This window comes from Mustela lutreola, chromosome 8, assembly GCF_030435805.1.
Source record: "Mustela lutreola isolate mMusLut2 chromosome 8, mMusLut2.pri, whole genome shotgun sequence".
NCBI lineage: Eukaryota > Metazoa > Chordata > Mammalia > Carnivora > Mustelidae > Mustela > Mustela lutreola.
Window position 1 is genome coordinate 51,867,574 of NC_081297.1, and position 13,996 is coordinate 51,881,569.

A 13,996-nucleotide genomic window follows, 5' to 3' on the forward strand; every position below is an offset into this window, starting at 1 on the left:
TCTATAATCAGTTTCATCCAAAGTGCTTCAATAGTTACTAACATTTTTAATAAATCATTAAAGTAACATACCCGTAAATGAAGATGACTGAGAGTGTATTGAGCCCTTATTAAGCATTGTCATTATCTGACCAACAAATTCCTTAGGAATAAAATTGGCATAAGGTAGTATCTCAGTGCTGATAAGCTGAACTACCTAAAACAAAAGAGGTAAACTCAAATGCATTTTTTTCTTGAAAAAGACCAACACAAACGATAACTTCTAGACTAAAATCTAAATTTTATTTTAAAAGAAAATTTATTAAAGGATTTTTCTTAATAAAGTACACAAATATTTTAATGTTAACATACAGGATGGGTAGCCTATTTCACCTTAGTAATAATAATAATTTATTTTTTAATAGTAAATTACAAAACAGTCAATAATATAAACTGTTTACTATGCAGTCATTTTAATAAATATTAATCTTATATGAAATGTATCCATGTTAGAATAAAATATCCAAAACAGATTTAAGAATAAATCTGGTTAAATCACCTTTTTAGAATCATAAACAATAAGCCAAAAGAGAAAGTAAAGTTATATTCATTTTTGCTAAACAGCTCACTTCTAATATATAATTCATTAATTTGCCCTTTGAAGAAAAAGGAGTTTACAACAGTTTTAAAACACAGGACAAAAGGCAATGAACACTTTAAAGTAGTTTACTTATTTGATTTACTTAAAAGATCATTTATCCCACTTAAAGGAAAATCATCAAAACACCTCCCCCAACAAAGAACCCATAAAGAACTACTTCCTTAAGTTCCATTTACAATTAAAAAAAAAAAAATCTTAAAAAAAAAACAACACTCATTATGTGCCTCCAGAGTTCTAGAGGTTTTATCTATAGCCGGTTAAAAACAAAAACCTAGGGGCGCCTGGCTGGCTCAGTCAGCAGACTGTGTGACACCTGATCTCAGGGCGGAGCTGAAGCCCCATGTTGGGCATACAGCCTACTTAAAAAATTCTAAACAACTTACTGATTAGTTTGAACCACTAACACCTGGTTTGCCAAACTACAGAGCAAACTCTCAAATACATGCTCAAAAACTGACAGATTTTACTGAATCAATTGCTTTTTTAAATTATTAAATGAACACAACTTCGTATTTAGAGACAAAGCTAACAAGTATAAGGAAATCATGTCAGTGTTTTCAAAACTAACCTTTAATCTATGTGAGAGTTTTACTGCTTTTAGGTTCAATCTTAAACCTATTACTTTACTTTTTCTCTTAGCAATTTTATAGTTCCAACATTTCTACTATTTGCTTTGCACAAATGGTTATGGGAAAATGTTTTAAATAGCTTCCTCACCTCAACATCAATACTTTCATTTCTCTGAAATTCTTGAATAGAGAGATTATCTGGAGGTATGCTAAAAAAATAAACAAAACACTTGATTTTTAAAAGGTAAAATGTTCTCTGGAAATAAACAGCATTCAAATGACAAAAAGTATTTTCTCACCCAGGTTAGACATTACCATTTATTAAAAAAAACAGTATTTTTAATTAAAGTTATTAGGATAAGTGACTAAACTAATTACAAACATGAACTTCTAGCTACAAAAATGCTTGGTCCATTCCAGAACTAAATAAAATCTGTACTTTCAGTACTAATGAATGAAAGAATAACAAAGAGTGAGGATATTACTATTATCTGTAATAACAAGAAAAATTACCACTGTGATGATACCTGAATTCACTTATATTGCCAGTGGAGTGTCTTGGTTATCTGCTGAACTATTCACGGAGAGACTGACCATTAATCACTAATTTGTAATAAACACAATATATTAAAGATCTTTACAATAAAAAAGAGAACATCTGGGGGAAAAAAAAAAGCAGAAAATTGTTCCAGCAAGATCACTGGAAATCAACATTCTGTGAGTACCAAGGTGAATTTTAAACCACGTGACTCTTAAGAATGAACAGTAAAATGGTATTAAACTTGTGAAGCAGTGAAAAATAAACTACTTGAAAACTGCTGAGAATCAGATGTTAATGCCTATTACAATAATAGTAACAGTTAAAGTTACAGAGACAGCCAATGTAGGAAGAGCTTTATTTGTATTACTTCCTATGATTGAACAGTAACCACATGTAGTATTATCCTCATGTAATTGACAGAAGAGGAAATCGAGGCTTTGAATGCTAGTAATATGACAAAGAATGTATTATAAGCAAATGACAAGGTCAAAATTTGACCCTAAACTTCTCTGATGTTTGAGCTTAAATTCTTCTCTTTCATGTTGTAAATGCAAAATAGTGTTATCATATTTAGGATTCGAGGCATAATGTACACCTTTATACCTAGGGCTATTTTTGCTTTATTTGGTATTATTTGGTTTTTCTGTTTACAAGTTATTTCTATTTACAAGTGTTTCCTATTTACAAGTATTAGAATATACACACAAGTATTAGAATATACACACACACAAATGTACTCTACTATGGTTACCAGATCTTTGTTTGAAGCTACTTTTCATCCAACAAATTACTGAGTACCAAATACTCTGTATTAGGCACTCTATGAGATCCAGCTGTGAACAAGATGGACCCAGTCCCTGTTGCATGAAATCTGCATTTTGGTGTGCAAGTCCTAAACTAACTATAATCCGGTATTAGGAAACTACAGAAAAAGTTTTAAAGACATGTACCCAAATTTGTACCAATGGTGGGAATTTTATAACCACTACTACTAAAGTAGCTTCACAGAATCTTTCTGTATCTCTAGAGATAAAACTGTTTAATTCTAATTTATAATCAAGTAATGTAAGTGTTAACTGATACAAAAATTCTGAAGATGGTGGAGGTAACTAAGGATGGGCTGATTAGCAATTTAAAGAAAGTTTATTACGAACAGACACTAATAATGTTATTGGAATCATATAGCAGAAACACTTAAATGGATATATTTTTTAAAGATTTTATTTATTTATTTATTTATTTATTTATTTATTTATTTATTTGACAGGGATCACAAGTAGGCAGAGCCGCAGGCAGAGAGAGAAGGGGAAGCAGGCTCCCCGCTGAGCAGAGAGCCCCATGTAGGGCTCGATCCCAGGACCCTGAGATCATGACCTGAGCCGAAGGCAGAGGCTTATTAACCACTGAGTCACCCAGGCATCCCATTTAAATGGATTTTTAATATACTTTATAAATATTTTATAATATTTTAAAAGAAGGTAGCACACCAAGTCAGAAACTGAAAAGTTCATTACTCCTTATCCCAGTGATCAATAAAATTCGAAAATTATTTGATCGTGCATAGATTATATATATTTTTTTAAGATTTTATTTATTTATTTGTCATAGAGAGAGAAGCGAGAACAAACACAGGTATACAGAGTGGCAGGCAGAGGCAGAAGGAGAAGCAGGCTCCCTTCCAAGCAAGGAGCCCGATGTGGGACTTGATCCCAGGATGCTGGGATCATGACCAGAGCTGAAGGCAGCCGCTTAAGCAACTGAGCCATCCAGGCATCCCTAGATTACGTATTCTGATCTCAAAACCCAAACTAACTGTTATACTTTAACTTAGAGTTAGTATCCTTACTAAACACTTTGAGCATATAAAAAAACACTGGTTGAATTTTTTAAAAACACTAATAATTAACACAGTTTACCTATAAAGTGTAAGTAGAGACTGTCAGTAATCCAGGCAGAAATGGGCCACATAAGATCTTTAAATTCTCTAAGACTGAGGTTAGTTAGCGATTTTTTAAAAATTATTTTTATGAAACTTTGACATAAAAGAGCCTTCAAACTGATAAAGTATTATTTGTAATTTCTTTCAGTTCTCTCTGCATGGTACATTAAAAAAATATATATTGAGATATAATTTCATATACCATAAATTTCACCTTTTAAGATGTATAATTCAGTCCTTTTTAATATATTCACGAAGTTGTACCACTTTCAATTCTAGAGTATTTTCATCGCTCCTGAAGACATTCTGTACTTTTAGCAGTCACTCCTCATTGTCTTCTCCTCCCACCTGTGGCCATTAATCTACTTTGTCTCCATGTATTTGCCTACTCTGGATATACTATATAAATGAGATCATACACTATATGGCTTTTCATCTCTGGTTTCTTTCACTTAGCACAATATCTTCAAGATTCATCTATATTGTAGCATGCATGCATGCATGCATGTATTTTATCTCTTTTCATGGCTGAATATTCCATTCTATGGACAGACCACATTTAATTTATCCACTCAACAGCTGATAAACACATTTGCTTTTTTTTACATTTTTTAGCTATTATGAAAAATACTGCTATGAACATTAGTGAACAAGTTTTTGTTTGAATATGTTTCACCTGATTTCTTTTGGGAACTACTTGGTGATTTTAAACTTAAGGTCCACTGACCACTAATTGTATGAATTCTCACTAGGCCACGTGTATTCTACAAGTTAAATACATTTCTCCTTAAATACTTTAAGGAGGACTGAATGAATTCCTAATAAACCTCAAGTGTCTACCTGATCACAATGTTTATGTTTTTCATCTTTAATTATGTATTTTCTTTTTCTCATTTAAATTTACTTATCATAATCCTCAATTATATCCAAAGTCCTTGTTTTCTTCTAGCTAATTTTGTTGCCTTTTTTTTTAAAGATTTTATTTATATATTTATTTGACAGATAGAGATCACAAGTAGGCAGAAAGGCAGGCAGAGAGAGAGAGAGAGGAGAAGCAGGCTCCCCGCAGAGCGGAGAGCCCAATACAGGGCTTGATCCCAGCACCCTGGAATCAGGACCCGAGCCGAAGCAGAGGCTTTAACCCACTGAGCCACCTTGGTTTAATTTGTATTTCTTTGTTACACTGCCTTGCAAAACAGTTTACAGACCAAAAAGAAGCTAAGAAATATCAGAGAAAGGCATGGTTATTCACAGTCTTAGAGTATATATTAAAGAAGTTAAAGGGTTTATAAATGTTCCAAGATAAAATATACTCAAATATTAGTATTATCTAAAAACCTATGTCTTGTTATTCCAAGCGACGTTCTGAAACACCACTATTCAAATACTAGTGCTGGACTTCAGTTATAGAACAAATATATATGTGACATAAAACAAAATTTTGTGATTTCCAAAGTAATCAATTATTTGGAAAACAAAAAACAAAGCCCTCTCATGAAATAAAAATACACATTGTTTTTAAGTTCTCTTCGTGAGCACTGCATTTTTAACTTCAACCAACTAATGAAAGCATTCGATTTGAGCCTTAAAATATTTTTGGACTATGAGGGGTGCCTGGGTGGCTCAGCGGGTTAAAGCCTCTGCCTTTGGCCCAGGTCATGATCCCAGGGTCCTGGGATCAAGCCCCGCATCAGGCTCTCTGCTCAGTGCAGAGCCTGCTTCTCTCTCTCTCTCTGCCTGCCTCTCTGCCTACTTGTGTTCTCTGTCAAATAAATAAATAAAATCTTAAAAAAAAATTTTTTTGAACTATGAAATAAAAACTAAACTGGCTTTATCCATTTTAGCTGTTTTCACAATGATGAAAAATTTAAGTGAAAACGTATAAACTAGTGGGACTTCTACAACTAATCAACTCATTTCATTTTATAATTAAGAAAAATGATGCCTACTGAAGGGAAACAACCAGTTTAAGGTCAGCAGAAAGTAGGTGGCAGAGTCCAAAGCAGGTCATGGGTTTCCTGACTCTCAGTATAGGGTAGCAGAAGGCTTAAATCTATAACTAAAATAATCACAACTTAGAATGCTCATTTTGTGTTAATGACAGCAGAATTTAGTGCCTTTATTATTTTCTAGCCATAATAAGCAATTCCAAATTTAGAAGTAAATTTCTACTCCCAGTTATTTAGAGTTTGGGTCTTTAAAACTCTGGTTTGAAATATGGCTGCTTCATGGGAAGGGGTATGTATAATATAACTTTCTCTGAAAGAAAAGAAATAACAATAATGAGGATAATAAAAGTGGTAGCAAGCATTTTTAAAGCACTCATGTGCCAGCTACTACTCTAAGCAGTCACTTTTCTTAGCGACTTAATACTCGGGTATCTGGGTGGCCAAGTCTTGATTTTGGCTCAAATCATGATCTTAGGGTTGTGAGACAGAGCCCCTCGTTGGGCTTCATGCTGCCTAAGATTCTCTCACCCTTTCCCTCTGCCCTTCCCGCACCTACTCTAAAATAATAAAAATAAAATAAGTCACTTAATACTCTAAGCAGTCACTTAATTTAAGTGACTTAACCCTCATAGTAACCCTATGAGTTAGGTAGCATTATCATTCCTCTTAACAGATGAAAATATCTCAGTTACAAAGTAACTGTTGGGATTTGAATCCAGGTGGCCCAACTCCCGAGGTCAGTGCATTACACTGGCTGCTTCTTAAGCAATATGATTTTTTAACATACCCAATATACTAAAACCTTTATTGTAAGTAGGGCCATTGTTGGGCAAAAGACTCCAATGAAGTTATAGTACAGCTGCATTAACACAAAACGACATGAGATGTACAGTATCTATTATTAGGACTTTGATTTCACTTTCTACTTTCCTGCACAGAAACAAACAAAAATCATTTCATAAAACTGAACTTAATAAAAATATGCAATAAGAAACTTGAGAATAAGTAAGATGGTGGCAAGACTCAGCCATAGTAAAAGATTCTTCTTTTTTTTTTTTTCCAGATTTTTATTTACATATTTGAGAGAGCAAAAGAGAGAGAGAGAGAGACAGACAGAGCACACAAGCAAGGTAAAGGGGAAAGGGAGAAGCAGACTCCCTGCTGAGCAGGGAGCCAGATGAGGGGCTCTGATCCCAAGACTCCAGGATCACGAACTGAATAAAGACAGATGCTTAACTGACTGAGCCACCCAGGTACCCCAGGAAAAGAAATTCTTTTTTTTAAAAAAGATTTTATTTATTTATTTGACAGAGAAAGATCACAAGTAGGCAGAGAGGCAGGCAGAGAGAGAGAAGAGGGGAAGCAGGCTCCCTGCCGAGAAGAGAGCCCGATGCAGGGCTCGATCCCAGGACCCTGAGATCATGACCTGAGCCTAAGGCAGAGGCTTAACCTACTGAGCCACCCAGGCGCCCTGGAAAAGAAATTCTTTTTTTTTTTTTTTTTTTTTTTAAGATTTTATTTATTTATTTGACAGACAGAGATCACAAGTAGGCCGAGAGGCAGGCAGAGAGAGAGAGAGGAGGAAGCAGGCTCCCTGCTGAGCAGAGAGCCCGAGATCATGACCTGAGCCAAAGGCAGCGGCTTAACCCACTGAGCCACCCAGGCGCCCTGGAAAAGAAATTCTTAAAGAAAAGTTTACTTATTGCTAAAAAACCTGCTCTAAATCTTGTATTGATAAAGCAACATGCATATACAGATAGAGAACTGGGAAAGAAAAAGTATAAATTTCCAAACCTACTTGATTTATACAAATTAACATAGTGATTTTACACAATGGAGTCCACAGAGGAACTCCAATTTTCAGGGTTGAAGATAAAAACACAATTTGTTTGAATATGTTTTGTGAGTCATTATAATTTTTCTACAAAAACAAAAAGTACACTTGCATTGGTATCCATAACATATCTAGAGATGAGAAATATAAAAGAAAGTAAAACAAAATCTAACCATTTGTGGAAACAGAAATGAGAATGTAATTACTTTTAATTTTGAAATACCAGATATGCTTTCACACAGCAAAATTTAAGTTAACCCACAGACAATTCCTCCTTCAAAAAATTCAGTGTGTGTTCCAATTATCCCACTCTCAGTGAGGGGTCAAAAGAGGATCAGGAAATGCTCAGGTGGATATCATATAGTGAAAATCCCACTCTTCTTTGCCAAACCCAGCATCTTAAAGAGCTGATCATTATCACCACTAATCTTATTTATTATCGTAAAAATACTGATTTTCTGAAATTGTTTTCCTCTTGCAATGTCAAATGGGTAGCAGATTTTTTTTTTTTTTTTTTTAAATATTTTATTTATTTATTTGACAGAGAGATCACAAGTCGGCAGAGAGTCAGGCAGAGAGAGAGAGAGAGAGAGAAGCAGGCTCCCGCTGAGCAAAGAGCCCGACGCGGGGCTCGATCCCAGGACACTGAGATCATGACCTGAGCCGAAGGCAGCGGCTTAATCCACTGAGCCACCCAGGCGCCCCTGGGTAGCAGATTTTAAAAAACAGATCTTCTTAGCTTCATTGAGTCAAAACCTTAACTATGATACATCCATATAGTCTTATAGAGTCCTGTCTTAAAATCCAGAATAGCGTGAAAACCAAAAATCTCCACTTGTTCATGGATACTGTACTAGTGGATAAATGTTTAATCAGTTGTGCTCTGTATATAATGGAACAATCTTAATAATTACTTTGTTAATGAATGATGAGAAATACTGTTTTCAGATCAACTGCAGTTATTATATACTTTTTGAGAGACTGTCTTAAAACTATAAAATTGAATAAGCTGACCTTTTGGTAAAGAGAAAGTCTTCAAAAGTATTGGCTAGTTCTGGCCACATACTGTCAAATTTCCCAGAAGAAGCATGCTGCCGGGCAACAGGTAGCCCAATAGAAAGAACTTTGAGAAGAGAAGATACTGCTAATTTCCATGTGCTTTCGGAAGGGCAGGAATATTTCAAACTGAGAGGAACCCTAAGTGTCTGTGAAAATAAAGACAGTTTAAGATATGTATTAATTAAAATATATACACACTTTAATTACTTAAAAAACTAAAGCAGAGAAAAATAATAGCATAGGTATTTTTACTTAAAAAGGTTATTTTCTAGAAAGATCAATTTTCAGACATAGTCCTCAAATCTACTGCCTAGAAAGATATTCTGACTCCATTTTATAAACAATGACCTTGAATAAGGAACAGCATTTTGAACTTCAGTTTCTCATCATAAAATACAGTGATCTTATCTCAAAAGTTAAGATAGGAGTAGCAAACTTAAATTTTGCAGGTTCTCTCAACTTAATGTTATTTAATTAGAACATCTTGCCATAGTTTTCCTAGAAGAAAATAATTTGGCTGATGGTGTTCTCACATCTAAGAGAGATCAATATCTTGCTTTTTACATTATTGCTTAGGTAAACATAACCTAAACCATCAATACTCTGAAGCCTTATGTTTTATCTCTAAAGTTCTTTAAATTTTATGTTCTACTCCAATATTTAAATGTACCTTTTTTCCATTTCCAAGTTATTTCAGTAAAATTCATAATTCAAAAGACAATTTATTAAATCTTTAACCCTTGCGGATATAGGTGTAAAGCATCTGAGTTATGTATAGTGACTACGATGTTCAGACTTATTTTTAACTAGTCAACTTTTGAGGTAGATTGCTATAAACCATTGAAGAACTAATTTGAATGAACTCCAAGAGTCATAGTTCTATCCAGCAACTAAAAGACCAGACGGACCAAACTACCACAGTGAGTTGTCTCAGAGCATTATCAATAGTTTCAGCATACAATCAGATCGTTTGCATTAAAGTGAAAATCCTGCTTTTATATAAAAATTCTAGTTAGAGAGCGATAAGGAGTAGAAGAAATACATTTTCACATTTCATGGTTACGGAGGAAATATAAAACTTAATTTCATCACCCTCCACACAATTACTACTAACTACTCACACAGTGAACCATTACCTGTTAGCATAAACTGGGCCTCAACTAAGAGACAATCTGCTTAGCCAAATCTAGTTATCCTTTTCCTCTCCCCATGTGCTTTGGGGAAACCTGACTCCACTTCCAGTTGGGAATTTCAGCAATATCATACAATAGGGAAGATAATCAGAAAAAGACATAGGATTTAAAGATTTGATCTTCTAAATTTTAAGTCATTTCTGAAGCCCAATATGAAAGTAAGCCAGCATGCAGTGGGTTGAGAGTGAGCGGTGACTAGGTGAAGGACACAAGCTGTTTACAGTAAAGGAATTTGGAAAAGAAGGAAAGCTGAAAGAGGATGGCCATTTGAGTAGGAAGTAAAGTGAGAGAAAGTTCTTATCTTCTTTCCAAGATATGGTTTACAAGGCTAAAAGGAAAATGAAAGAAAGAAGGAGAAAGAAAGAAAGGAAAAGAGAAAAGGAGAAAAACAAAGAGAAGGATGAGCTTTGGAACAGAGAAAGGTTCAGATCTGCCCTTCAAAACACAGGAAAAAAAGCAAGAAATAAACTTCAGGGGAATCAGACACAATCAACCAGAGATGAGTTTTAAAAATGGTTGTCCATAAACTAGGGAACTGGCTTAAAAATAAAATACAGATGATCAGTTAAATTGAGGCACTGTGAATTTCTCTCTGAATGCTCATCAACCTTGAAGTATGAGAAGTATTGTCCTAAGAAACAGGATCCTTCATTGACTTGTGGCATAATTTAAGAACTGTAAAAAATCTAATGCATACTTATTTTAAAATATTTTTCATTAAAAAAATTTTTTTTCATACTGGGAATGGCTTCCTAAATACTATCCATGAATGATGGAGAAAAGTCCCTATAAATAATAATATAAATATTTTTCCATTTATCTCTCTCTCTATATATATATGGTATACCTATATACCATATATATATATACATATATATATATATTTTATTACCTAAAGAGTAATTTCAGTAATAGTGTCTTCATCAAAAAATAGAAATTAAAAAGAAAAAGGTACCTTAATAATATTCTGGAGTACTTTCTCATTCACAACTGCTTTGTGACAGGCTGTTTTCTGGTATAAATCCACAACTACTTCTAAAGACCTTTCAGCAAACGGTACATAATTCAAGGCTACCCATTCCGCCTAAAAAGTAATATTTTCACATGGAGTTAAAAATAAATGAGATTAAATTAAATCATATTGCTTTCAAAGAGAAACCTTCTTCGTCTTAAAGTTCAGTCCTTGGTTTTAGGCTGCATTATATCACATGCAAAGTTTTCAAATAGATACGTACTTCACGAAAGAACAATTTTCAGCCAGGTAAAAATTAAAACTATCAAAAAAAAAGGACAGAGAGCATTCTATCAAGAAATGGGAAAGATGTATTTTACTTTTTGCCAATAGGTTAGGACAATTTCAGGAAATTTAACTCACCGGTGCAAATAGTTGGATCTATTGTGATTCCATTGTGTTGCAAGACAAATAGAATGAGAAAAGTTAATACACATTAAAACTATTTTTCGGACCATGTAAAATTTTAATTTATCTTGAGTGAACAAAATCAGCCTGTGCATGCACTCAGAAATTTACTTTTCCCCTAAGCCAAAATTTTCAAGCTATGGCTATAAAAATCTTTTGGGTAAAATCCAACTAAATTTCACACCAGCAGAGGACAACTTATTTAGTACACACGGATTTCTTCATTTTGCATTGCAGCTATTTATTTTAGACAAGATTAGGCTTAGAGATTTAGAAGCCATTTTGTAATGGGATGGGGCAGTCAAGAAAGGAACTTTGAAGAAAAATGTAACATGAAAAGCCAAACTATCTAGAGAACTATTTGGGAAAGGAAAGTCATAAGCAAGAAAAAAAAGAACACAGAAAAGGTTTTCCAAACAGTGTTTCTTTACAGCTTAAACTATTAACAGACACATGAAAGTTTATTTGTACATGAAAAATTTCTGAGATACTCGAAGTCCTTTAGAACTGTTTACCAGCTATGAAATCTTACAGAGAAAATACAATTTAAAGCAAATTACCTGATTATATTTTGCATTTGCAATGTGCTTTGTTTCCAGCTGCCCATACTGCGGAGGTTTACAGGAAAATTCCACAAATGCCAGTAACTGATCAAATATAGCTGGATACATTATTTGCATGTTTTCTGGCCCCACACAGATGGCCTATAAAAGCAAAAATATGAACAGTAGAATGCATAACCTGAACTCTAGTTAAGTTCTTCACTGTATACACATTTAACCAAATAATCTTAAAAACTGTCCTATTTAATGTAAGTATTCTATAATCTTTTATAAGCCCTGAAGGACATAGCTATTACAAGTTATTTTAAACTATTATTGAATACAGTAAAAGCTCAATGTGTTAATCAGCTATAAAAATGCTTTTTAATAGAAAGTGTGATTTATTACTTAACAGACTGGAAAAAGGGCAAGTACTTGGAGAGGAATCCCAGGCAATCCTGAGTTTCTACGATCGGATCACATATTCAGTAATACAGCCACTAGACCATCAAGAATACTTCACTGATCAAGATGATATTGACTGATACTGACTTCTATTTTTCTTTTTTTTAACCTTTCAAATAATATATTTATTTACTTTTTTTTCAGCGTAACAGTATTCATTATTTTTGCACCACACCCAGTGCTGCATGCAATCCGTGCCCTCTCCAATACCCACCACCTGGTTCCCCCAACCTCCCACCCAACCCCCCCCTTCAAAACCCTCAGATTGTTTTTCAGAGTCCATAGTCTCTCATGGTTCACCTCCCCTTCCAATTTCCCTCAACTCCCTTCTCCTATTTAAGTGATAGTATCAGTTCATTGAAATGACAGCTGATTTCTGCACTATGCTTAGTCTTCTGACTTTAATAATCATGTGTATTGTAGTTGGCAAAATAAATCATGTATGAAAATCTGTTTCTAAAAGAAATGTAGGGACGCCTGGGTGGCTCAGTGGGTTAAAGCCTCTGCCTTTGGCTCAAGTCATGATCCCAGGGTCCTGGGATTGAGCCCCGCATCAGGCTCTCTGCTCAGCAGGGAAGCTGCTTCTCCCTTCTCTCTCTCTCTCTGCCTGCCTCTCTGCCTCCTTGTGATTTCTCTGTGTCAAATAAATAAATAAAATCTTTTTAAAAAAATTATTTAAAAAAATAAAAGAAATATATATGTTAATTTTTCAACAGTATACATTTAATGTCTAATGTTCTGAATATACAGACTTGGTTTAAAACAAGAATATTTTTAAAAATTAAAAGAAATTAAATCTATTGCTATAAGCAATTTGATAAAACAAAGAGTAAAATGTGTATCTTGACACTGCAGATTTTAATTACTTCAGATATACTGAAAGCACCTAAAATAAACCTTACATTTTCATTTTTTCCTAGCCACAAATGTGTTTTCTCCTCTCACCCTCTCACATATTTTAGTGCTTCTTTTTCTCTGTGGGAAAAATATTTAATGGTATTATTTACATAATGTCTAAAATACATTTGTGGTTTACAAAAAGCATGGTCATTCTACACTTTAGGTACCCTCAAAGTACTAAATCAAAATTCAAAGCATTTCAATTTTTTTTTTCAAAGCATTTCAAATTTTTTTTTAAAGATTTTTTTTTTTGAAGATTTTATTTATTTATTTGACAGAGAGAGATCACAGTAGACAGATAGGCAGGCAGACAGAGAGAGAGGGAAGCAGGCTCCCTGCTGAGCAGAGAGCCCGATGCGGGACTCGATCCCAGGACCCTGAGATCATGACTAGAGCAGAAGGCAGCGGCTTAACCCACTGAGCCACCCAGGTGCCCTGAGCATTTCAAATTTTTAAGGAATTTCTTTAAAAAGATGTATACATTTATGTTTTTCTGCAATCCATGGCTTTTTAAATAAAATAAATTACCTGTTAGATAATATATTAATTTTATTTTCCCTGAGAGAAGATGTAACCATTTAGTTACTATGTTACCATTGAGTTCTAAATAATGAGTTCTAAATAAAAGTCTGGAAATATAAAGTAGATAAGCAAAATGGGGCCATGACTAAGTTAGATCATCTTGTAATTACAATGTAAAAAAGTAGAATAAAGATATCTAATACTATCCTTCAATATTTGGTTATTTTTCTTAGTAACAGTAAATGGAGGACTTGAATACCTAAAAAAATTTACTCTACTGACTGCTTCTGTTAAGTTTCACTTTCTTCTTTATTAACCTCTTGCTGAGTCTTAACTCTTAGGAGTAAACAAGCAGTAATTAGGAAAAGAAATAATTACACCAAGTAGCTATTTAATTTTCAATGACTAAAAAAGAGAGAAAAGC

The 13,996-nt window shown here is 33.9% G+C and overlaps 1 protein-coding gene across 5 annotated transcripts in view; it reads right to left on the reverse strand.

The window, feature by feature from the left end:
* MON2 (MON2 homolog, regulator of endosome-to-Golgi trafficking) overlaps nt 1-13,996 on the reverse strand; it is a 111,131-nt gene that overhangs the window by 13,520 nt on the left and 83,615 nt on the right. For 4 of the 5 annotated variants that reach the window (XM_059184755.1, XM_059184753.1, XM_059184756.1 and 1 more), the window contains 6 exons: nt 11,704-11,847; nt 11,099-11,116; nt 10,679-10,807; nt 8,486-8,676; nt 1,357-1,417; nt 72-195 (listed from right to left, as the gene is read on the reverse strand). In XM_059184755.1, coding sequence (XP_059040738.1) covers nt 72-195; nt 1,357-1,417; nt 8,486-8,676; nt 10,679-10,807; nt 11,099-11,116; nt 11,704-11,847 — 667 coding nt within the window. The remainder of the gene's footprint in view (nt 1-71; nt 196-1,356; nt 1,418-8,485; nt 8,677-10,678; nt 10,808-11,098; nt 11,117-11,703; nt 11,848-13,996) is intronic. The other variant, XM_059184754.1, reaches the window with a different exon arrangement.